The sequence below is a fragment of the Hemitrygon akajei genome, chromosome 2 (genome assembly GCF_048418815.1).
Source record: "Hemitrygon akajei chromosome 2, sHemAka1.3, whole genome shotgun sequence".
Classification (NCBI taxonomy): Eukaryota; Metazoa; Chordata; class Chondrichthyes; order Myliobatiformes; family Dasyatidae; genus Hemitrygon; species Hemitrygon akajei.
The window spans coordinates 52,367,137-52,392,687 of NC_133125.1; the positions used below are offsets into that span (position 1 = coordinate 52,367,137).

At 39.7% G+C, this 25,551-nt stretch overlaps 1 protein-coding gene across 1 annotated transcript; it reads left to right on the forward strand.

The window, feature by feature from the left end:
- The first annotated feature begins 468 nt into the window (after nucleotides 1-468).
- Nucleotides 469-22,579, forward strand: dmrt3a (doublesex and mab-3 related transcription factor 3a). Its single transcript, XM_073063912.1, has 2 exons — nucleotides 469-1,244; nucleotides 20,660-22,579. Exons 1-2 carry the CDS (start codon nucleotides 848-850, stop codon nucleotides 21,610-21,612), a joined length of 1,350 nt encoding a protein of 449 aa, XP_072920013.1. The 5' UTR covers nucleotides 469-847; the 3' UTR covers nucleotides 21,613-22,579.
- Nucleotides 22,580-25,551: the final 2,972 nt, after the last annotated feature.

Genomic DNA, 25,551 nt, shown 5'->3' on the forward strand with positions numbered 1-25,551 from the left:
TGGGTGGAGTTTGCTTTTGAGCTCTTGTGGACATTCAGAGTCGCGGCCGGTAGCAATGCGAGCACAGCCATGCCACGGATAACTGGCAAAAATGCAGGAAAGCACGAGTGCGTTCGCCAACAGTGAGTAGGAGTTGGCTTTGGAGGCAGGTTGTCAGCTCAGGTGGAGAGACGGCTGCGTGAGTTGACAAACTGTGAAAGCGGCAAGGTTACCATGCCTGACTGAATTGATTCCAGTTACATGTGGCGTAAGAGGCAGGGCCCCCCTTCAAAACGCAATTCACTGATGGATGCTTCGCCAGGGCTCTATTTTAATCATTTAATTAAGAGGGAGTGAGTGAGCACCGAACTCCCTCTCCCACCCCACCCCCTCCTCCTCCGGTTGTTACCGCCGCGTCTCTGCACATACTCAAGGCAACGGCGATGGTGGAAGTGTGGCAGGGAACGAGCTGATCATAGGGCATGGAGTGGGTCGCCGACTAATAAAACGAAAGTGACGGCGCCCCGCTGCACTCTCACGCCGAGGGAATGGTGAGCTCGGGTTGAACCGCAGCGGTTCCTGCGCTGTCGCAGCGCTCGGTGCCAGAGACTCTTCGCCGTGCCAGAATCTCTCGGGGGTCGGATGTCGTTGGAACAGCATCGACTCAAACCCGATCGCTGCTTCTGCTCCAAGTTATCTGACAAAGACAGCCTACAGCCCACAGCTATTGATACTAGTGCAAGGTGCATGACCGTTCACGTCTCCCCAGGCTGGGAGCCACACCGACGCAACCAGCAGGCTGCAGGAAAACCATTTTCCTTCCCGAGGCACCTGCTGTAGAGCATCGCTGGGCTCTGGCCCATGAGAGATGAATACCTACGGATCTCCCTACATGTACATGGCTGGCCCCGTGTCCCAGCCCCGGCCCCCTCTGCAGAGGACCCCTAAGTGCGCCCGCTGCCGGAACCACGGCGTCCTATCGTGGCTGAAGGGACACAAGCGCTACTGCCGCTTCAAGGACTGTACCTGCGAGAAATGCATCTTGATCATCGAGAGGCAGCGGGTGATGGCGGCGCAGGTGGCTCTCCGGCGGCAGCAGGCCAACGAATGCATCGGCAGTCTCATTCCGGACAGCATCCGAGCCGTGCAGGGCATGGCTGGGGCGCCTGGCGCTGCCGAGCCCCGGCACACGCAAGCCAAGAGCACCGAGAGCGCGCTGCGCTGGGATCCCGAGCAACCACACAGCCTCCCGGAGCCCAGGGCCGGTAAGCGGGCTGACTCCGATTGAAATCAACTCCACTTTAAAATCCATTTTAAATATTATTTCTTTTACTTTTGTCAACTCTTGACATCGACTCAATTCAGCCGCAGAACGAACCGTAACATTAGAATGACTTGCCGAGGTGATTATGGACGCCCTTTGTCGGGGTGTTGTGGGCTTGGATGTGTGACTAGTAACGGGCTCAACTTTAGCAACTCGCACAGAGACCAGGAGTGGGAGAGAGCTGACAGGTCCAATAATAAAATATGTTTTAATTAGCTCTTTTGACCCGGCGGACTTGCTTATACGAATTAAGGCAAACTTTAAAATGACGGGAGACTTCGCTTTTTAAAGTACGCTTTTAAATAGGGATCACACGGTAGATAGAAAGTTGGGCTAGAAACTTTCCTCTCGTTGCTTTGCGATTTCTATTTTATGGCGTGACTCTGAAACCTGAAGTAGGAATTCTGCACGTACTGTATAAACAAATTTACCTAATATTACAAAAAGATTTGCCAAGCGAATGGTCAAAACTTATATATTCTGCACAAATTTATGATAGACGTTGCCATAATCTGGAAGAGCTAAATCTTAATGTTCAGCATTACCCTTATTTGATTACAATCCCGAAATGCAGTGATTGTTTATTAGTTTATGTACAAAGCAACATCAGGGCTTTAGTTTTTACTAATATACACCTGAATGAAATCCCCGAGACATGAAAAGAAATTGTCAATTCACACTGCTGAACATCCAACATTCTTGTTAAAAATCCACCGGCTTCTTTCACATTGTCAGCCCGTTTATTTCCTTCTTACATCTAGTAGAAGAAAGACTATTTGGAACGCTGTTATTTTAGCACGAATATTTCCAGCATCCATAAGATAAAATGCTGGAAATACTTGGCAGGTCAGACAGCATCTGTGCACATAGAGACAAAATTAACGCTTTAGGTCGTTGGGTGGGTGGGGGGTTGACTGAAACATTAACTATTTCTCTTTCCATGGATATGGTTGTTCTTAATCCCGCACCTATTGAGTTCCAACAGCAGATTGCCTGTAGCTGTAGTCCCCTTATTCTCATGCACACTGTTCACAAGATACGGTTAGGCAAATTTGAGTCCAGTACTTGGACATTATTATTATTATTTAGAAAATAAAATGTCTTATATTTTGATACTGTTATAACTACTGAAATAACATTGATACTTCTGTTGGGGAATAAGCTACCCGTTTCCTATAAAACTGTTTTGTGCGTTTCATCCGTGTGTTATTTCGATTAAATATTCTTCTAAAGATGATTCCACCTACAGAATCAATCTTTACCAATAATATCCCGTTAATTCTGGTGTTGTGTGAATTTTCATCTCAACCCCCCCCCCCCATAATTCATTGGGATTGTTATGCCCCGGTTTCCAGGAATACGCAATATCGGCTTAAGTTTCGATAATATCATTTATAGAATTATCATTTATCTCAGCGTGCGTTGGTGAAACATTTGTACAAATTTGCCCATCAAGGAAAATATATTACACACGCTAAAAAAGTGTTTCGCTATAAGACATTAGTTACAGATTGGATGTAAATGAAATGTGTTTAGATCATAAGATATATGAGCAGAATTAGATTCTGCTAATTCGATAACAGTGATTATTTCGTAAAGGAAAACGACTTTATCAACATTCCTACCGATTTTTAGCGGCGAATTTTGGCTGCAGATTGTGCACATTTCTGATCGTAATCGTCCTACCAATGATTAAACTTTACATAGCCCAAAGAATCGTAGCACTTTCACCAGAATCCTTTCTTTTCTAAAAGGGAAACAAAAATCTGTGTAACGGCCGATGTAGTTAGTTTTCTAAAAAATTGATTTACGGCCTTTTTAAAACGCCTCTTCAGCATAGGCCACTTATTTGCATTTCATTATACCTTTAACAGTTGAATAATTTAACGATTTACGAAGATGATTATTTTCTTCAATGGCATATATGTGTAGAAAAACGTCCAAAACGCGGGCGCCCTGCTGTTTCCCAGCGGAAAGGCCTGTGTACGGTGTAAACGCCAGGAATGGCCAGGGTCCGGGCTGAATCATGTGCCCTGCATTCAGTGCAAGTTGTACTCGGTTTCCATGACCGCATTCCTTTAGAGGGCATTGGATTTTAAACGCGCATTCGGGTCAGGTCCAACTATTCCAGTCATCTTGCCCGAAACTAAAACTAAAAAAAGAGCTTCTAGTATCATTTGAAATCCGTCTATGGTTACATCGCCGATGTTTGAATGTCAGAACAGGTCATGGAGTGACGTAAGCATGAGACTACACGGAACCGCTTAGAGCTGATGCGGATTGTGAGCTGGTAACTTTTTTAAAACCCGTAATCAGCGTGAAATACGCAGAAACTGCGGTGCCAGTTGCTACACATGTGCACTGTGTATGATTATGACGTTAGTACGAAGATTAAACTCTTTGCAAAACTTTCAGAACTATGGCTGGATTTTTGGGACCATTCCCCCCCCCCCCCCCACCTCCATATGTTATCCATTCACTCAGAAATTAACTCCAACCGGGGCGGGGGAGGTTGTTTGGGAACTGCTCATGTTCAGATTGTTGCATCTGTACTAAATTATACTGAAAAGTAAATGTCCAAACGTCATGGTTAAAAACGAAGAGGACTGTTTACGAATTTCAAATTAAGATTAAACAATTAGAGCAATTCCAATTAACATTTTGTTTTGCCTCTGTTGTCTGGCGATAGTGTTGTGAAACATTATTCAGGGAACGACAGGGAAAAGTGAATCTAAGTGGAAATATCATCAAAGATACTTGGCGTCAGCTGTGGGAAATTTACAGTTCGGGTCCCATTCTGCAGCATTAAGCTCAAAATTTAGGCCAGGACTTCGGAACAGAACAGAACACAGACAGCAATACATTGCTGGAGGCGTTTGTTATTAAAAAGGCAACCCCATTTCTGGTGAAAGTTAGAAGACGTGGGGTTTCTATTAGGTAAAAAAGAAAATGCCGGGAAATCTCAACAGATCAGGCAGCATTTTTTTGCTTCTATTTCAAACTTCCGGCAGCTGCTGTTTTTGTTTTTGTTTTTGTTCTCCCAGGTGTCCGGTAAATATTTATATTACACTTAAACGGTTTTTGGGGTCACTATCGCATTGCTGTTTACAAGATTTTATGCGGAGACCGACCACCGCAATCCCTACATTATAACAGTTACTACATATTAAAAGTCTTAAATTTGCTATAAAATACTTGTATCAATAAGGTATTTATTTCAAATGGCGCTAGCATTTGGGCCTGCTCCCACAATGCCTTCATCGTTTAGCAATGTGTACTATTCAATACCCCCAAGAAAAATCTAAAGATAAGATATTGTGGTAATAAATTATAATTCTTTTCAGCGCTCAATCAATGGTAATTCACAGGGAAATTTTACATTAATAAGATGCTAATTTAAATGAACAGAATATTGCTTGACTCTATCGGTTTATTTGGATATGAGACAAGCTTCTTGCTTCCAGCAAGGATGCTGCTTGTCGATTTCACATTTGTCGGCAAGTGCTAGTCTTTTCACCGTTTAGTTCCGATGCTGATTGTTAAGAAATTTCTCACATAAATGTTACAATCTATTCACCATGCGAAGATTGACAATCAAATCCGAAACTTTCTCGGACGATTCAAAAGTTACATTCTTATATTCTTGCATTCAGCTTTATCGTAAATTATTATTTAATCGAACATATTTACCCAGATATTTTATTAGTAATTTTCAATTACTCAAGAAAAACAAAGATCCTTCTAAAATTAGAATAGAACTTTTTATGAGTTGTTTATTTACCGGTTTAATCTGGATATAGAGGGAGTTTGCTTTTCGACTGGTGAGGCCGTATCCGATTGGAATAATTTCATCAAATTATTATTTTTGCAATAGTTTGATGATGTCCTTAAATATTTCAGGCATAACTTCATAGAATGAATTTACCTCTGCTCTTTGGATCTACGTAGACCCAAAGCTGGACTGGACTGATGATTTGAACACAATACCAAATAGTAAATAGTTGACGCGAACGCTGCTGAAGTTCATAGATAACATTTATTTCCACTGCCGTGTGCAGCAAGTGGTCGTTGCTTCTGGTACGAACAGGGCTGGACATAATATCTGTATAAATATTTCAATTTCCGATCATTTAAAGTAAATAGCCATTCCGCGGCAAATTGGGATTGAATAAAATGTGAGTGGAAACGTTTATTTGTAGTCTGTTGGCTGATGAATAAGGATGTTTTGTTTAGCCAACCTGTAATAAAATAAACACCATCCCGTCAGGTGTTTTGTATTTTAGAAATATTAGCCAGGTGAGGCTATGGGAAATGCCAGCGCGTTTCTTTCTCTCTGCAGCAGCACGAGATAGCGATTGGACGCTTGCAGAAGCTTTAGTCAATGCCTCATATTTTTATGTCTCAGCTATAATTAAACCTATGGAACTTCGGAACCGAGAGGCTTTGCTTTAATTTCCATTAATATTCGTTGTTCAAGACCATATGATTTTTTTTCTACGAAAATAAATTTAAATTCTATCAGATTAAAGATTTTACAGTTCACGCATTTTATATTTTATGTTAATCTGGACACAGCTGAGAGAATAAATATTAAAATTATAATATTTATATTAACGTTACCAAGATTAAACATTATCCCCTAAATTTGCGTTTCAAGACAATTGGAAAAGAGGATACACGTAAACGGCGATTCTTTGTCAAATTTTGTCCCATGTATCCGGCAGGGAAAGAGATTTATAATAACACAATTTAAATTGTGAAAGTCTCTTCGAATCTACGGTGGAATGTTGCGACGGGATTATAATTTATAAGTAATTTGATTTATAGGCGCACAAACAGTTGTGAAAATTTATGATGGTTTTGGGACGTCTGTGGAGGTGGAGGATTTATTGATTGTTCCAAAAAGCACTTAATTTAAAAATGAAACACTGGCCCGATTACAACGGGCAGACTTCAGCACCTTAGCTGGAGAACAAATGAGACGTATGGCACTGTATTGGATTTGAGCAGATGATTAATAATCGCGCTATATTGCAAGACTCTTAACAAATTACCGCAATCAAATGGGACCAGATTCAATCGAAATAGGATAACAATGACTTCTTCAAAGAAGGTCAAACAGCACTGAAAATGTTACCAAGCAACAGGCGAGTTGTGTGGAATACAATTATATCTGCAGTGATGTACTGTAGTGCGATTTGCCAAGTAGTCAGCATTTTCTTAACAGCTTTACAAAGAGAGAGAGAGAAAGAAACAGGACCAACTCCTCATCAATCGCAAAGGCCTGGCGTTTCCGCACTGTTTCATAAATGTTGCTTTCTCGAAAAGTCAACGACACGGGGAATGACCCAGCGCACCTTTATCCAGATTAAATAGGCTTATTTTTTAATATTTAAAATTGCCCAATTAACTTCACATCCTTACACCTTCGTCTCTCGAATATCACAAGACCTCTCTCTAATTTTATCCGACATTCTCCTCCCATACCCAAGCATCACTCACCTTACCACTATTTTACTGTAAAAGTTAGCCTGGCAGTGTGTTTCTGGAATTAAAATGAGATCGCCAAGTAAATCCCAGTCGGGGAATTTTCGGCACGATTTTTAAAAAGAATATTTTTTTTTCAAACAATCTTTGGGCATTGGAAGTTCTACCGATTGCTATATTAATTTAGTTTAAAACATCCAGGCACCGCTCATATTTAACAAATTTATTGTACTAAACACAATTAGTTTCTCACTTGTTCACTTGTCAAACAGAACTGAGGGAAAAGCAACGTGAACCAAACGCGACAAATCCCGCGTTTACTGGTGCAATTTCAGACTCGTTTAATTTGTGGTTCGGCTGTAGATCGAAATGGCTAGGGGCCCGTTGGTTATTTTGTTCAAAAGCTGTATTCAGTTTTGAAACCGAACAGAGTTTATTACAGAATTGGAATAAGACGGAATAACTAACATTCCAATCAAACGTGAAATTTTGAAATACGTAACGATTACTTACAGAAGACTCAATATATAAACCGCTCACAAAGTTGAAACCAAGCAATGTTAAACGTGTTAAATATTCTGTGAAAATGTAACTCATATTTGTAAATAAATTCAGTTGTATTGCATAGAGATAAAACATGTGAGGGGCTGATCTCATTTTCAGTGGCTTCCAGAGAGGCGAACAGATTATTCCCTCAAAAGGGAGAAATGAAAATGAGAAGACATCGCTTTGATTATAACACAGGACTTTTTCTTACACCATTTTCATCAGCTTACAGAAAGTAGAAATGAGCAAAAAGTTTCTACAAAAAAGTCTTTTTTTGTTTGGTACAAAAAGGCGCACCATCTGTTTGAAAATAGACTCTTTAAAAAAATTTAGCCAATGTCATACTCAAGAATTTCATCTTATAGTTTAATAGACTTTCAGAGAGCTACCTTGATATCTGGGTTAAACATGTAAATCTGGTTATTATAATTTCTCAGGAGTATCCATTAACTAAAGCCAAAGGATTCCCTTTCAGCCAACTAGTAAATGACTGGATCATTTGTTATAATCCAAAGTATTGCGTTCCCATTGTGACTCTTACTGGTTAAGTTAACTATAGTTTCTCCACATTTTAAATTGATGCTTGGGCATACACCTATCTAAACAAAAGTGCCCCTCACATCTTTTGCAACGTGACCACTCAAGTTAACAGACTGTTACTCTGTTCTGGGTTATGAGGCGTAATATCAAAAAAGCATTAGGACGGAAAACTTTATCTCTGTGAACCAATATTTATTTATATTGAAAGGATAGGTTATTAAATTCTGGTAATTTAACTAATTGACTGACAAATGCTAACCTGGTAGAATTCCTTGTTTGAATGTTAGTTTCTAATTGTAGATTCTAAGTTTCATAAAATTGGTTAAGAAAATTTCCACATTTGTTGCCACTTTTTTTTACACAAGGAAGCGAATTCTCAAAATCTCATCACTCAATAACTACACTGTGTTAATGGCCATTATATGTTATTATCATTTTTAAAATTTTTTATAGCTTTTAGGATAAAGTACTATTTGTGCAGTTATCCCAAAATGCACGAAGTCCTTTCTAACATAAATGACATTTAACTTCCAGTATGAAGTAAATACCTAGATTGCAACATGCCAGTATATTTTCAATGGAGTTTCTCAAAAGTGTAACTCCGCTGCTTATGATAAAATTATTTTCAGACTGCATGCAACCTCCTGCAAAAAGCAAGGCTGCGACGTCTTAACTCCCCTAAATTCCTGTAAGGCAAACTTTCTTTTCTCACAACCAGGTCCCTTTTCCATCATTTATTTGCCTTTCATTCATTTGATTTCTTCTATGATAAAGTGTACCTCGAAAGGCATTTGAGATAAGGTCCCACATAGGAGATTGGTGGGTAAAATCAAAGCTCAGGACATCGGGGGGAAGGCATTGACATGGATAGAAAGCTGGTTGGCAGATAGAAAGCAAAGGGTAGCGGTGAATGGGTGTTTCTCGGAATGGCAGGTGGTGACTAGTGGGGTGCCACAGGGCTCGGTATTGGGACCACAGCCGTTTACCATTTACGTTAACGATTTGGATGAAGGCATAGAAAATAACATCAGCAAATTTGCTGATGATACTAAGCTGGGTGGCAGTGTGACATGTGATGAGGATGTTAGGAGAATTCAGGGTGACTTGGATAGGCTGGGTGAGTGGGCAGATACTTGGCAGATGGTGTTTAATGTGAATAAGTGTGAATAAGAACAGGAAGGCAGATTATTATCTGAACAGTGTAGAGTTGGGTAAGGGAGAAATACAAAGAGATCTGGGAGTCCTTGTTCATCAGTCACTGAAGGTGAATGAGCAAGTGCAGCAGGCAGTGAAGAAGGCTAATGGAATGTTGGCCTTTATTACAAAGGGAATTGAGTACAAGAGCAAGGAAATCCTCTTGCATTTGTACAGAGCCCTGGTGAGACCACACCTGGAGTATTGTGTACAGTTTTGGTCTCCAGGGTTAAGGAAGGACATCCTGGCTGTAGAGGAAGTGCAGCGTAGATTCACGAGGTTAATTCCTGGGATGTCTGGACTGTCTTACGCAGAGAGCTTAGAGAGACTGGGCTTGTACACGCTGGAATTAAGGAGATTGAGAGGGGATCTGATTGAAACATATAAGATTATTAAGGGATTGGACAAGATAGAGGCAGGAAATATGTTCCAGATGCTGGGAGAGACCAGTACCAGAGGGCATGGTTTGAGAATAAGGGGTAGGTCATTTAGGACAGAGTTAAGGAAAAACTTCTCCCAGAGAGTTGTGGGGGTCTGGAATGCACTGCCTCGGAAGGTAGTGGAGGCCAATTCTCTGGATGCTTTCAAGAAGGAGCTAGATAGGTATCTTATGGATAGGGGAATCAAGGGATATGGGGACAAGGCAGGAACCGGGTATTGATAGTAGATGATCAGCCATGATCTCAAAATTGCGATGCAGGCTCGAAAGGCCGAATGATCTACTTCTGCACCTATTGTCTATTGTCTATAAATCCTCAGTTACTTGTTCACCTTTACAAGAGATATTGCTCTATTTTTCTCTTACTTCTACAGGTATCACTTCTAGCTCCAACTCCCTTGAGGATATGATCTCTCTCTCTCTCTCTCTCTCTCTCTCTCTCTCTCTCTCTCTCTCTCTCTCTCTTTCTCTCTCTCTCTCCCCCTCTCCCTCCTCTTTCTCCCTCTCTCCCCCCCCTCTCTCTCTCTCCCTCTCCCCCTCTCTCTCTCCCTCTCCCCCTCTCTCCTTCTCCATGTGGTTGATTTCATTTCAGGCGGCCTGTATATTGTCAGTTGGTTAAAGATTGTGCTACTAATGATAGGACGATCAGGAAAGATGAAATCAGCAATGTGAGATTCAGTGGAAAGGGCACCTTAAGGAAATCTATCAAAATTCTAGCTGAGGATTAGTCTACAGTATATTACACATCTAAAGCAGATTTATGTAACTTATTAAGATGCTATAGAACTGCATGAGAATGATGTAACAAAAACTCAAGAAACATACGGTAGTTAAATTAAGATTTGCTTTTTTGCCACATGCACATCAAAGCATGGAAACATACAATAAAATGCATCAACGACCGACACGGACTGAAGATGTGCTGGGGCTGCCTGCAAAATTCACCGTGTTTCCGATCTCTCGACCTCGCAAGTCCGGGTCCAGTGATATGAGCAATCATCACAAACCTGGTTGCAGTGGCTAACCATGGCTTCTTCTGTGCCTTATCATTCCCTTCGCTCTCCATGTAGCATTGCAGAACTGCCTTCTTACCCTTTGGATCTCACTGTTGATCTCATCTGCCCAGCCCTCTGGAGCTGGCTTCACACTCTAGGACAGACGTGTCTCTTCTTTACGGGGATATGAGGCCAACTGGCTACCCTCACCCGGTTTCACTCGCCCGTTAAAGCGGTGTACCAGGATGTAAAAGTTGTCCACACGCAAACAGCTATTCAGAGCCGTAGGTGAGAGCAGAATTTTCTGAGGGGACCAAAGGCGAGTGAGCTGCCCCAGAATGGGCAAGGTAAGCCCCTTCAGTAGAGCTGGACACCCGATACACAGCAGCGTACACTGGATGAATTCCTCCGTCAATAACTATCAGGAACTAATACATAGTTTTATAGTACTGTAGTAGCATTGGTAGTGTTCTACTTTGTTTTGTATTTCAGTTAAATACATAATTGGTTACTCAGTTAAACAGTAGTTAGTCTTTTTTTATAACTTTCTATGAAACTTCAAATAAATGGAGCAGCTGATTCAATGAGTATTGCTTTAGGAAGGTGGAGTCCATCATTAAGGACTCCCACCTCCCAGGACATGCCCTTTTCTCATTGTTACCGTTGGGAAGTACAGAAGCCTGAAGGCACATGCTCAGGGATTCAGGAACAGCTTCTTTCCCTCTGCCATCCGATTTCTGACTGGACAATGAACCCAAGACCACTACCTCACTGCTTCTTTATTTCTGTTTTTATTTTGCACGACTTATTTTAACTTAACTGTTTAATAGACAGATCTATACTTAATGTAACAGTTTTTTTCTCTGTATTTATTTATCATGTATTTCATTGTACTGCTCAAGTAAAGTTAGCAAATTTCACAATACATGCCGGTGATATTAAACCTGATTCTGATTCTTTACCTCTTGGCTCTCTCCCCAATTTCATTTACATGTCGTTCCATCATTTACTCACTGAAACCAGCATTCACACGTCTGTTATCTCTGTTATTTACAAGTGTTACACACATTTCTACTTTACAACTGCACATCTGAAGCCTTGGATGAGTCACAATTTTATCGTAGTTAATATCAAGAAGTCTTCACTCCCACTGCAAACTCCATGTTTATTAATTCCATCTCACTCCCTAGTCTTTGCCTCAGACTTAACTCAGTCACTTCTTTATAAATTTTTAATCCCTGTTTTGTCTATCACTAAGACAGCTTGCTGACCACTCAACCAATGACTTTTTCACCCATTATCTTTTGTTCTTATAGGATGAATTCCATTGCTACTGTTTACACTCTCAAGCTTAAACAGACATTAAAAATGTTTCAATTCTGTTTGCCTGACTTACTTTGTAAATACCACAACAAATCTAATAATCACAATCGCTATTTTCTATTTTAGTAGCGTTAAGCTGAAAATAATTATGACTCACAGGAGATTTTATTATAGGTAATTAAATATTTTCCTATTAAGTAATCATACTTCATCATGTGTTTGGGAGGTAATTGTATGTTTTTTATATGATGCATTGGACCCAGAGCAACAATTATATCATTCTCCTTTTCACTGGAAATGACATTAAACATTCTTGAATCTTGAATCTGGATATGGTCAACCTCTAAAATTTTGAATTCAGCAGAGAAAGTAGCATTGGAAAAGCAGTACTTTATTTTAGACTCTATGCTCCAGTCACAGCAGAGTAGCAGTATTATAGTTATGCAACTCAGGTTCAACGCCAGCAACTCAGGTTCAATTCCCACTACAGTCTGTAGGTAGCCTGTATCCCAGTGACTGCATGAGCTTCCTCCGAAAGCTCCTACTTTCCAAAGATGTACAGGTTCGGGTTAGTAACTTGGGGATTTCCTACACTTAGTGGCAACTATATTAGGTACCTCCTGTACAAAGTTCAAAGTAAATTTATTATCAGGGTACAAATATGTCATGAAATACATCCCTGAGATTAATTTTCTTACGCGTATTCACAACAATTACAAAGATGCAGAATGAAGGACAGCAATACAGACGGACGACCAAGGTGTAAAAGACAACAAACTGTGCAAATAGAAAAAGAAACAAAATAAAAAAGACAATAATAAAGTAAATAAGCAATAAATACCCAGAACATGAGATGAAGAGTCCTTGAATAAAGTGGCAACTGAGTGTATGTTTGTGATCTTCTACTGCTGTAGCCCATCCACTTCAAAGTTTGACACGTTCTGAGATATTCTTCTGCACATCACAATTGCAACACATGGTTTTCTGAGTTGCTGTCACCTTCCTGTCAGCTCGAACCATTCTGGCCATTCTCCTCTGACCTCTTTCATTAAAAGGCGCTTTCATCCACAGAACTGTGGCTCACTGGATGCTTTATGTTCTTCACACCATTCTCTGTAAACTCTAAAGAATGTTGTGCGTGAAAACTCCAAAAAATCTGTAGTTCCTGAGATAACTCAAACTGGCACGAGCAATCATTCCGCAGTCAAAGTCATTTAGATCACTTTTCTTCCCCATTCTGATTTTTGGTCTGAACAACCGAACCTTTTGACCTTGTCTGCATGCTTTTATGCATTGAGATGCTGTCACATTATCCACTGATTAAATATTTGTATTACTGAGCAGGTGCACAGGTGTATCTAATAAAGTGCCCTCTGGGTGTATGTTGACACCTGTAGGCATCCCTCAGCACATCCCTACACATGGTGCAGTGCAATGACTTTAAAAAATATCCTGCACAGGGTTCACTGTCATCATCAGATATGACAGACAACCAGCATGATGTGTTCTTTTGGTTGACCATAAATGGAGAACATTTGCGCAGGCACCTAGTGCAGATATGGGCTGCCTTCATACAATGCTTTTGATGGTTGCATCCTCCAGCTGTTCATTTTTATTGTAAAAATTCAAGATAATTGTGGATAGCTTCAAAATCTTCATAAATCTTAACTTGTTGAAGTAGTGATATCATTTCATTTTCACTCCCGGCCGTTTCTGGCATCTCTGAGCCTGAATGCTTGAAACTGCAGTGAGCAAGACAATTCAAAATGGTCTTACTGCTTATTTTTCAGCAACCATCAGTGACAGATGTCACTGATTTTTGAACGCAAATACATGCAACTGATGCTATTTAAAAATTGTTCGCTCTGAGCATAGTGTAGTGTCAAACAGCCACACAAGTTCACATGATGAAACTTGCAACAGCCTCCTGTCCCAATTGAGTGGCACAGCACCCCAGATAAATAAGGGCTATTATCTTAATTAGTTTTTGTTCTTTTCAAGAGTTATCCTAAATAAATGGCAGCCGCAATTAACCGAAGGATCAATTAACCAGAATCCAGTATTTGAATTAGAGACTGAGACCTGTGCTTGCAGATATGAATGTTTAAGTGAGAAAGTGCATTAAATTATTGAAAATGGTGAATCATTTGCATGAATAGGAAAAGTGAAATCTGGGGGGCTGTGCAATTAAAAAGCAGGGTATTTGGAGGCCTCACTATCGTTTCATACTCTTTAGAGAAAGGGAATCTTGTGAGGACAAGTTAATAGGTGCAATTTTACCTCTTTTAATTATGTAATCTGGTTAAGGTTTCTTTTAGGAATATAAAATGATGATAGGCATATTTTATTGGAATGCGGTCTTATAAATGGCAGAAAAAATTAGAAAATTGTATCAATTAATGTAGTTAAAGAGAGTAACACAAAGGCACAAAACCAAACTATAGTGGATGAAGAAAGCTGACTTGTGACAGGATATTGGTAACAAATAATTACTCTATTCATTCAAATGCAGGCTTTCTAATCATGACATATGCAAGTGATTTTATGAGGAACATAGGAATTTCTATACGGGAAAAAGACTAAGTACAAATAGTAGTAGTCGTCATAAGAATAACAAATCAATGATAAACATTTTTGTTTCTTTTCTCTTAAAAAAACACATCTGTTTTTATACCATTGCTCTTTTGTTCATAGCCAAAAGTGTTTGTGGATGCACTGGTGCACTGTATTGCATCAACAGAAGTCTTCAATACCAGCTTATTTTAAACCTTTATAATAAGTAGCTTTTACTATAATTGCAGTAAAACGATAGAAATACCAAAAATATATTGACTGTTGAAAGTACATTACAAATCAAGCAGATGGCACTGCTTATTAGATACTATAGATTACCAGGATGGTAAGATAGCTTTTAATAAATTTCCATTACTCAACTGTGAAAAGTAAACCCAATGCACAAAGGTCCAGAGTAGGTTGAAAATTAAAAACTGCTTTAAATCAGTACTTCATAAACACAAGAGATTCTGCAGATGCTGCAAATCCAGAGCAACACACACAAATTAGGCAACATGGGAGTGTAGTGGTTAGCACAACGCTTCACAGTACAGGTGATCTGGGTTCAATTCCCACTGCTGCCTGTTCTTCCCATGACTGTATGGGTTTCCTCCGGGCGCTCCGGTTTCCTCTCACACTCCAAAGACGTACCAGTTGGTAGGTTAACTGATCATTGCAAATTGTCCCATGATTAGGCTGGGGTTAAATTAGGGGATTGCTGAGTGGCATGGCTCAAAAGCCCTGAAGGGCCTATTCCACGCCGTATCTCAATAAATAAATAATGCTGGAGGAACTCAGCAGGTCAGGCAGCGTAAAATGATGATGCTGAGTTACTGTGGCATGTTGTGTCTGTTGTTTAACAAAGTGCTTGGGGAGTTTCTGAGAGGTGGAAAGCAGTTGGAGTCCCTGATCATTACGGTAAATTTCTGTACTGTATTAATGACCGGGATAGTAAAACTAAATATATACTTTTAAATGGTACCAAGATAGGGATCACATCATTTAGGTAGGTAAATCAGGCGGAATAGTGATGAAACATAAAGATGATCATTTTCATTTCATACCCTTGCTATCCCATCTTAAACTTCAAACTTCTGCAAAGGTTTGGCGGTATCTTCAGAAAAAAACACGTAAATGTACTTGCTCCGGGATCCCACTGAACTGCTGATGGATGATGCATGATGGAAAAATCAGAATAAAATGAAATAAATTAAATTCCATGAAAAACTGTCCTTTGGTACCAAAAATCTTTCATTTATACACAGTGAGTTGGATGTCTTGGATAAAGGATTTTCATGCTATGGGAAGTTCATCAATTTAAAAGGCAAATAGAAGAGTGATATTTATGATGTGAATCTTAACACCATTCTTTTCATATTACACTTAACAGTATTCCTTTCAACTTTTATCTTCATTCTGGATTCAATACTTTTAATATGGAAGAGAATGGAATAACAGATCTAGTTTTAAATGTAAAGGTCCTGACGAAGGGTCTCAGCCCGAAACGTCGACAGTGCTTCTCCTTATAGATGCTGCCTGGCCTGCTGTGTTCCACCAGCATTTTGTGTGTGTTGTTTAAATGTAAAGGGGCTGATTTAATAAGATTGCTATTGAAGCCTAAGCTCTTTGAAGCCCAGAACACAGGTGGTTAAGATGACACTGTCCAGACCTAGGGTGCCAAATTGAGAGATTATCTAAAAAATTTGCTCTCATGCCATGGCAATTTTGAGCAGAGATTTTCATTGATTAATGAAATAGTAACAGCAATTATTGACTTTTTGAAGGAAAAAAGATGAGTCCTGTAGCTTATTTACATGTAGGCTTTACTATTAATGAAAGTGTAACAGAGACAGATTGAAGTAAATGAAATACTGTAGAAAACAAGCTCAAAAATGATCAATATTAATCTTTGAAAAGACAATTGAAAAATACCATTATTCCTAAATAACGTTGTAATTGTAGCTGATATATACATCACTATTTTGGAACATAAGATGCATAATGCTTTATTACTACTTTTAATCATGTTGAATCTTCACTCCACCATTCTCTCAAAATCTTTCTGCTTCTCCATCATTTGGATATTTGTTTCTTTGCTGGTGTACCTGACATTCTGAACAAACTGAAAAATCAAAAAATTTCTCATCAATGAACTTAAATAACATAGCTTTACTAATATAATATGTTTATTGTGCAAAAATAAATATTCATCGAGGTGCCAAACTACATATGGTATTTATCATTAATACCACTGAATATCCGGTGTGACAAAAAATAAAATAAAAGCAGAACGAAGCCAATGCCAACTGGCCCAACTGTGTACTATCCAAATACTGATGAGTCCACAAGTCCTGTAAGGACTTCAACATCACGTAGACTTGGAATTATTAAGCTGGAAACATGCCAGCATGTTTGCTGCAAAAGCACCTCTCTGCTCTCAGGTTGCAAAAACTCATTTGCTGCTTCTTTTGGTGGTAAAGATAAGCATTATGTATCTTTTTATTATGGGTGGGGTTTATAGAGTCAAGTGGTGGCACTGCATGTTGCGTGTTGACAGAATTTTGCATGTGCCATCTTGGTCACATGTGCCGGAGGTTCGCCACCCCGGTAATGACGATTTAATTGGACAATATCACCTGCTACTTGCTGGCTACTTTTAAGATATTAATCTGGGTGTAATGTCCACCATCCGTTTCCTCCCTTGCTGTTTAGGCCACACTGTCAAATCCTCTGCTGCCAAAAATATCGTCATAGGCCTCCAAGACCAAATTGCTGCTGTCTGCCTGCCCTAACAATGTAATTTTCAGCAGGTTTACATTTACTTAGAAAGCTGAAAGTGAAATGCATGTAAGGTTTTAGGATGTTTACATTATTTGTTTTCTAATTTTTCACTGATGTATCTTTCTGTGTGCTCAAACATTTTCCCTGAGTAGGATTGGCCAAGGCAATAGAGAAGAAAAAAAAGAATGTTCTAAAATGCTAAATGAAACAATTGTGAAGGGAATGGTATTGGAAAGGATATTTCAGTTATTTTTTAGATTGTTTATATGACAGGCTAGAAAGAGGTGTTGCCTGGAGTTCCTGGTCTTTGCAGCTTATGTTGGTGCTGTATTAAAATGAATAACACTCCCCTTTAATGTTGTAAGCAGCCCACAATTCTCAAATATGGATACCCTTATTGTTTTGACTATGGTACTCCGCTCTGTACAGAATGAATCACTAACACAAGAAAATCTGCAGATGCTGGAAATTCAAATCAACACACACAAAATGCTGGAGGAACTCAGCAGGTCAGGCAGCATCTGTGGAAAAGAGTAAAAAATCGTCATTTTGGGCTGAGATTCTTCCTCAGGACTGAGAAGGTAGGGGAAGATGTCTGAATAGAAAGATGGGTGGTGAGGTGGGAGAAAGAGGCTAGTTGGAAGGTGATAGGTGAAGCCGAGTGGCTGGGAAACGTCAAGGGCTGGAGAAAAGAGTATCTGATAGAGGAGGAGGGTGGGCCATAGGAGAAAGGGAAGGACGAGGGGACCCGGGGGAAGTAATAGGTAGGTGAGAAGAAGTAAAAGGTCTGAGTGGGGAATAGAGGAGGATGGGGTGGGAAATTTTGTTCACTGGAAGGAGAAATCGATATTCATACCATCATTAGGAGGGTGCCCAGATGAAATATAATGTGTTCTTCCACCCTGAGGATGGCTTCATCTTGACATAAGAGGAGGCTATGGATTGACTCGTTGGAATGGGAATGGAAATCAGAATTAAAATGTTTGTCACCTGGCTTCACCTATCCAGCTAGCCTCTTTCCCCTCACCCCATTTTTTTATTCGGGCATCTCCCCCCATCCTTTCAGTTCTGATGAAGGGTCTCGGCCCAAAGCATTGAGTTTACTCTTTTCCACAGATGCTGCCTGACCTGCTGAGTTCCTCCAGCATTTTGTGTGTGTAAGCTTTAAATGTTCTTTCCCTGCGAGCTCTAAGATAATGGTATGGTGCACGTCAAAAGTAACTCATACTGACACTCCAAGGAGATCAGATCCCAATACTTTGCATTGAAAAATACATTAGGAGGACAGGTCAAAGACTGATTAAGATAGAAGTAAAAACAAATATCAAAATATTTTACCAGATCGGTGAAATTAAAGGCTTTCCATTTTGCACAGAAGAGCACTGTCATATGATATGAAATCACAGGCTACACAGGGGCTTCTGCACTTTCAGAAGTCAGCAAGCAATCTCTGCCTGCCCTACTCAGAATAATCAACCATTAAATACAGGCAGAAATATTAGGACCATGCAAAGTTAAATTGGATGCTGTGGTTAGTGAAGGAGTTCGGAATATCGACGACTTTTAAAAATGTAAAATAAGTTGCATTTATTTGACATCGATAAGTAATCTACAAAATATTGAATTTGATGAAACATGACAGTTGTATGTACTTATCATTGTCTGTGAAAGCTTATGTGGTTTGACTGAGTGCTACCATAGGATTTGTTAGAACCACAGAGTTATCTGGATTGGAGTTTCATTACTTTCAGAACACTCCTGGATCAGTTATCTCAAACAAAGTGTCAGAGCCCTACAGGTCTGCATCAGCCTGGATATTTCTGAGTGGAACTTGCCACTCACATTCCTTTCAGATCTGAGCCTATCTTTTCCGAATCCACACACAAATGCAGCTCGACCTGTTGAGTATTTCCAACACTTTCTGTCTTCTAAGTTCAAGCTCAAACTTCAAAGTAAATTTGTTATCAAAGTAGGCATATGCAACCATATGCTATCTTGAGATTTATTTACTAACAGGCATCTACAGTTAAAAAAACTATAGAATTGTATTAAAATCTATGCAAAACAGATGAAGACTGACAAACAGTATTCTGCAAAAAAAGACCAACTGTGCAAATGAAAGTAATACTGAGTACACAAATTATAAAGAGTCTTTGAAAGTGTGTTTGCAGATTGTAAAATCAGTTCAGAGGTGAGGTGGATGAAGTTATCCATGCTGGTTCCGGAGCCTGATGTTTGTAAGGTATTAACTGTTGTTGAACCTGGTCATGTGGGACCTAAGGCTTCTGTACCTCCTGACTAATGATAGTAGAGAGAAGAGGGCATGGCCTGGATGGTGGAGGCCTTTCATGAAGAATGCAGCTTTCCCGTGGCAGTGCTTCATGCAAATGTAATCAATGGTTGGGAGGCCGTTTCTTGTGTTGGACTGGGCTGTGTCCCTTACTTTCTGTTCTTGGGCATTGGCATTTTCATGCCAAGCCGTGATGCAACCAGTCATGTGCATCTATGCAAGTTTGTCAAAGGTTCTGGTGAAATGCCAAATCTACACAAACTTCTGAGAAAGTCAATGTGCTGTCATGCCCTCTTTGTGATGGTACTTGTGTGTTAGTTCCAAGACAGACCCCCCCCCCCCCAATATATTGACACCAATGAGTTTAAAGCTATGGACCCTCTCCACCTCCATTCTCCTGATGAGGAGTGGCTCACGGACCTTCAGCTTCTTCCTCCTGCAGTCAATAATCAACTCTTTGGTTTTGGTGATGTTGAATAAGAGATTGTTGTTGTGGCACCAGAACAACGTTTTATATATTTTATATTTTATTTTACATATGTAAGTGAAAGTTGATTTATAAACGTTGTTTAGTTATGTTTAATAACTACAAAATTTACAAAAATAATGGCTATTTAAAAGATCCTTCTTTGGTTCTCAAGTACTAATACCTGATTGAACATTCCCAAACTAACATATTCAGAGTTTGTAGCATGAAGCTATAGTTGAGATTCTTCTGTTAATTGCCAATATCAAAAGGGTAAGGAACAGATGCTTTTTTGCGCTATTAAGATACATGTTATTAAGATAAATAAAAGTAATAGTCATTTAACAGCTTCAATAATACCTTAAAACGGTGTGCTATATGTCCTTGTACATTGATTTGAATGTTAACGGCTCCTTGGTGAGAGTCTGAGCTTAGAAAATGTACAGGCCTTTCCCAGGTTAGTGTTCCTGAATTATGGACACCCTATACATATAAGTAAGTTCCCATAAATGTTATTAAGTTCAAATGAGAAACAGTTTTGGGGAAAAATAACATGTTCACATATAACCTCTCTGCAGTAATCAGACATTACTGTCTCTTAAGAACATAGACTGGCCACTTAAGAAAGTTCTATTGGAAATTAACGGGCAATCACTTCTACTGATAATTACAACAGAGTTAGGTGTAATGTTTATAATTATGATATGTTTATCATCAGCCTAATCTTTCTTTTTTATTTTAGATACAAGCGATGAACGATTAGATGACCAGATTAGAGATGAGACCATGGAATCATACAATGACAAATTGTCACGACAGTTAAGTTCACCAGATATGGTCAAAGACAAGAATTGCTACACGTCCGACAGTCCCGAAATGCCAGTGGTCGAAGAAGAACGGTTACCTATTGAGAAGAGCAGCAACAGCTTGGAAACCCTTCCTGAGAGCTCCAAATGTAATCTGGATCAGAGCCAAATACTGATGGAGGGATTATCTGGAGCTGTGTCAGTTCCTTTTTCTTTAAAAGGTAATAGACCTCCTATAGAAGTGCTGAAGAAGATTTTCCCAAACCACAAACCTACAGTCCTTGAGCTCATTTTGAAAGGCTGTGGAGGTGACCTTGTTGGTGCCATTGAAATTCTTCTGTCTAGTCGCCCTGATAGATCTTCAGAAGCCCCTGATGTATTAAGCCTCTCATCTAATGGACAGACATTTTTTGAACATGCTTTTGGGTCCTATCCCATCGCCTCTTCTAAATGGTCTGTTGGTTCAGCCTTTAGGGTCCCAGATTCCTTGAGGTTCTCTAATGATCCTGGCAATGTCATGTCAAGCCCACTCACCATGCCACTACAGCACCAATTTCCTCAACCTCCTCGTTACCCACTGGTTCTGAGGAACACCTTGAGCAGAAACCAGGCAAGTCCGTTTCTATCAAATGATGTTGCTCTGTGGAACACCATGACACTTCAGCAACAATACCAGCTCAGATCCCAGTACCTTACCCCTTTCCCAAATGCTTCAGCTGGCATTTTTCGCAGGTCCCCAGTCCTTCCGTCTCACCCTACCAATGACCCCAGGCTTTCAATTGCTGATGAAGGCTGCTCGATGGTGACCAAACAATCCATTTATGCAGAGGAGGACTACGATGAGAGATCAGATTCTGCAGATTCTAGAATATTGAACTCATCCTCTTAAATGATATGTAGCTGATGCTCACCAAACAGAATATAAAAAGGAAAATACTTGAATTTACCATTGAAGACTTGGAGCAGACACTCCATCCACAACTTAATATCCCCAAAAGGAATAGCCAAAGGATTATAAAACATAGTTATCCAGTTTATATGTCTTAGATGTATTAGTTGAAAAATATGTATAACTGGTAGCTACACTTTCTAATGCATGTTATATGCTGTGACCATGATTGCAAACAAAAAAGATAGGCATTTGAACAAGTACCTATAGCACGCCCAAAATTTTAAATGCAAATAAATGAAAAAGATGTAAGCACTCATTTGTACAAAATGTCATTTACACTATCCAGTGGATTTATTTGTTACATTTGGCATAAATCAGGTCCACATTTTCAGGACAGTAATTGCTCTCAAATAACCTTCATTTACAATAAGAATAAAAGAGTGTACAAGGTATCTTTGATAACAAAGATGGATCCACCTTCATCATACTAATTACACTCAAGAGCAGTAAATGTTGAGTTTAGAGATATGCACAATTTGAACATATAGAAATGCTTAATTTTGCTCTCCACTATTTTCTGAGCAACCTGAACTAAAATAAAGCTTCAAGCTTCAAATCAAAATCAGTATGTCGATTTCAGCTCAATGAGTATCCATTATATTTTGGAGAGCTTTAAACAATATGAAACATATAGCTCTGCAGAGGTAGAATAGATTCAGGCATGTGAAGCTACACTGTCAGAATTAAACTGCTGAATTGTTAAGCTCTTGATCAACAGTGTTTAATATTTTCTCAGCTAAATGGCCAGCGCAGACTGCAAGGTCTTCATACAGGGTCGCAACCCGAACATCAACCATCCTTTTGCCTCTACAGATGCTGCTCCTCATTCCAGCATCTGTAATTGCTTGTGTACACAGACTGCAATGAATTCGGAAGAAATCATTTACTAAATAAATGCTTAACAGTTCAATGTTTGTGTGGTTATTTACAAAATATTAAAAATACTCACTAAAGAAAATCTAACTATTTTATCAATCATGCAAATACTGTGACATATTGTATGATCAGTAGAGAATAAGGAGCTTACATAGGTGACATAAGGTAGCTTACACTAGCAAGTGTCAAATTCTCAAGGAGAAAACAATAGGCAGCATCAGTGATGAAAACAGAGCAAACTTGAGCCACAGGGAAAAGGTTAGGACTTTAATTCTTGGAGCACAGGAGAATGAAGGAAGACTTGATAGAGATATTCAAAGTTATGAGGGATATAGATATGGGACATGCAATCGGGCTTTTTTCACTGAGGTTGGCTGAGATGAGAACCAGAGGTCATGGGCTAAGGGTGAAGGGTGAAATGTTTAAAGGGAACGTTAGGGGAAACTTCACTCAGAGGGTGGTGAGAGTGTGAAACAAGCTACTAGATGGTAGATGAGGGTTCGCTTTCAACATCAAAGAGAAGTTTCGGAGTACATGAATGGGATGAGTGTACAAGGCTATGGTCCAGGTTCAGGTCGATGGGATTAGGCACAGTAACAATTCAGCAGAAGGATCTGTTTCTGTGCTGTAGTACTAAAAGAAGATTAGAAAATATTGGAAGCTCTTGGTGGTTTAGACCATAAGCCCATAAGATATAGGAGCAGAATTAGGCCATTTGGCCCATCAAGTCTTATGGCTGATCCATTTCCCTCTCAGCTCCATCTCCCACTTTCTCCCATATCCCTTTATGCCCTGACTAATTAAGAAACTATCAACTTCTGCCTTAAATATACTCAGTGACATGGCTTCCACAGCCACCTGTGGCAATGAATTCCAGATTCACCACTCTCTGGCGAAAGAAATTCCTCCTCATCTCTGTTCTAAATGGACGTCCCTCTATTCTGAGGCTGTGTGCTCTGGTCTTAGACTTTCCCACCATACTGAACATCCTCTCCAAATCTACTCTATTCAGGCCTTTCAAAATCTGATAGGTTTCAATGAGGTCCCCTCTCATTCTTTTGAATTCCAATGAGTATAGGTCCAGAGCCATCGAATGCTCCTCAAATGAAAAGCCTTTCAATGCCGGAATCATTTTTGTGAACCTTCTTTGAATGCTCTGCAATGTACACAAATCCTTTTTTAGATAAGGGGCCCAAAACTGCTCACCAGTGCCTCGTAAAACCTTAACATTATATCCTTGCTTTTACATTCTAATCCTCTCAAAATGAATGCTAACATTGCAGTTGCCTTCCTCACCACTGACTCAACCTGCAAATTAACCTTTAGGGAATCCTACACGAGGACTCCCAAGTTCCTTTACAGCTCAGATTTTTGTATTTTCTCTCCATTTAGAAAACAGTCTATACTTTTACTTCTTCTACCAAAGTGCATGACCATACACTTCCTGACACTGTATTCCATCTGTAACTTCCTTGCTCATTCTCCTAATCAGTCTAACTCCCTCTGTAGCAGCTCTGTTTCCTCAACACTACCTGTCCCTCCACCTTTCTTTGTATCATCCACAAACTTGGCCACAGAGGCATCTATATTACTTCGTCCAAATCATTGACATATAATGTTAAAAGAAGCAGTCCATACACAGACCCCTGTGGAACACCAGTAGTCACTAACAGCCAATCAGAACAGGCACCCTTTATTCCTGCTCTTTGCCTCCTACCAATCTGCCAATGCTCTATCTATGCCAATATCTTTCCTGTAATACCATGGGCTCTTAATTTGTTAATTAGCCTCATGTGTGGCACCCTGTTAAAGGCCTTCTAAATATTTAAGTACAAAACATCCACTGATTCACCTTTGTCTATCCTGCTTGCTATTTCTTCAAAGTATTCCAACAGATTTTTCTGGCAAGATTTTCCATTAAGGAAACCATGCTGACTTTGGCCTATTTTATCATGTGACTCCAAGGACCCTGAAACCACATCCTTAACAATTCACTCCAACTTCTTCTTAACCACTGAGGTCAGACTAACTGGCCTATAATTTCCTTTCTTCTGCTTCTCTCCCTTCTTGAAGAGTGGAGTGATATTTGCAATTTTCCAGTCCTCTGGAATCATGCCAGAATCCATTGATTCTTGAAAGATCATTACTAATGCCTCCACAATCTCTTCAGCCACCTCCTTCAGAATCCTGGGGTGTACACCATCTGGTCCAGGTGATTTATCTACCTTCAGACCTTTCAGTTTCTCAAGCACCTTCTCTCTAGTAATAGCAACTTCACTCACTTCTGCCCCCTGACATTCTTGAACCTCTGGCATACTCATAGTGTCTTTTACTGTGAAGACTGTTGCAAAATACTCATTCAGTTTGTCCACCATTTCCTTGTCCCCCATTACTACCTCTCCAGTATAATTTCCCACTGGTCCTATGTCTACACTCGTCATTCTTTTACTCTTTATATATCTGAAGAAGCTTTTGGTATCCTCTTTAATATCATTGGCTAGCTTACCTTTGTATATATTTCATCTTTTCCTTTTTTTTTGACTTTTTAGTTGCCTTCTGTTGGTTTTTAAAAGCTTCCCAGTCCTCTAACTTCCCACTAATCTTTGCTGTATTATATGCCCTCTCTCTGGCTTTTATGTTGGCTTTGACTTATCTTGTCAGCCATGGTTGCATCATCCTGCCTTTCGAATACTTCTTTTTCTTGGGATGTATCTATCCTGCACCTTCCAAACTGCTCTCAGAAATTCCAGCCATCTGCTGCTATGCCACCATCCCTTTGAGAGCTCTCTTCTAATCAATTTTGGCCATCTCCTTTCTCATGTCTCTGTAATCCCATTTACTCTGCTGTAATACTGATACATCTGACTTTAGCTTCTCCTTCTCAAATTGCAGAGTGAATTCTGTCATATTTTGATCACTGCCTACTAAGGATTCCTTTACCTTAAGCTCCCTAATCAATTCTGGTTTGTTGCACAACCCAATCCAGAATAATTTCTCCTC

Coding starts and splice junctions, on each gene's coding strand:
- dmrt3a (XM_073063912.1), top strand. CDS start 848: ATGAATACCTACGGATCTCCCTACATGTACATGGCTGGCCCCGTGTCC. Junction 1,245..20,659: donor CCTCCCGGAGCCCAGGGCCG/GTAAGCGGGCTG, acceptor TTTTTATTTTAG/ATACAAGCGATGAACGATTA.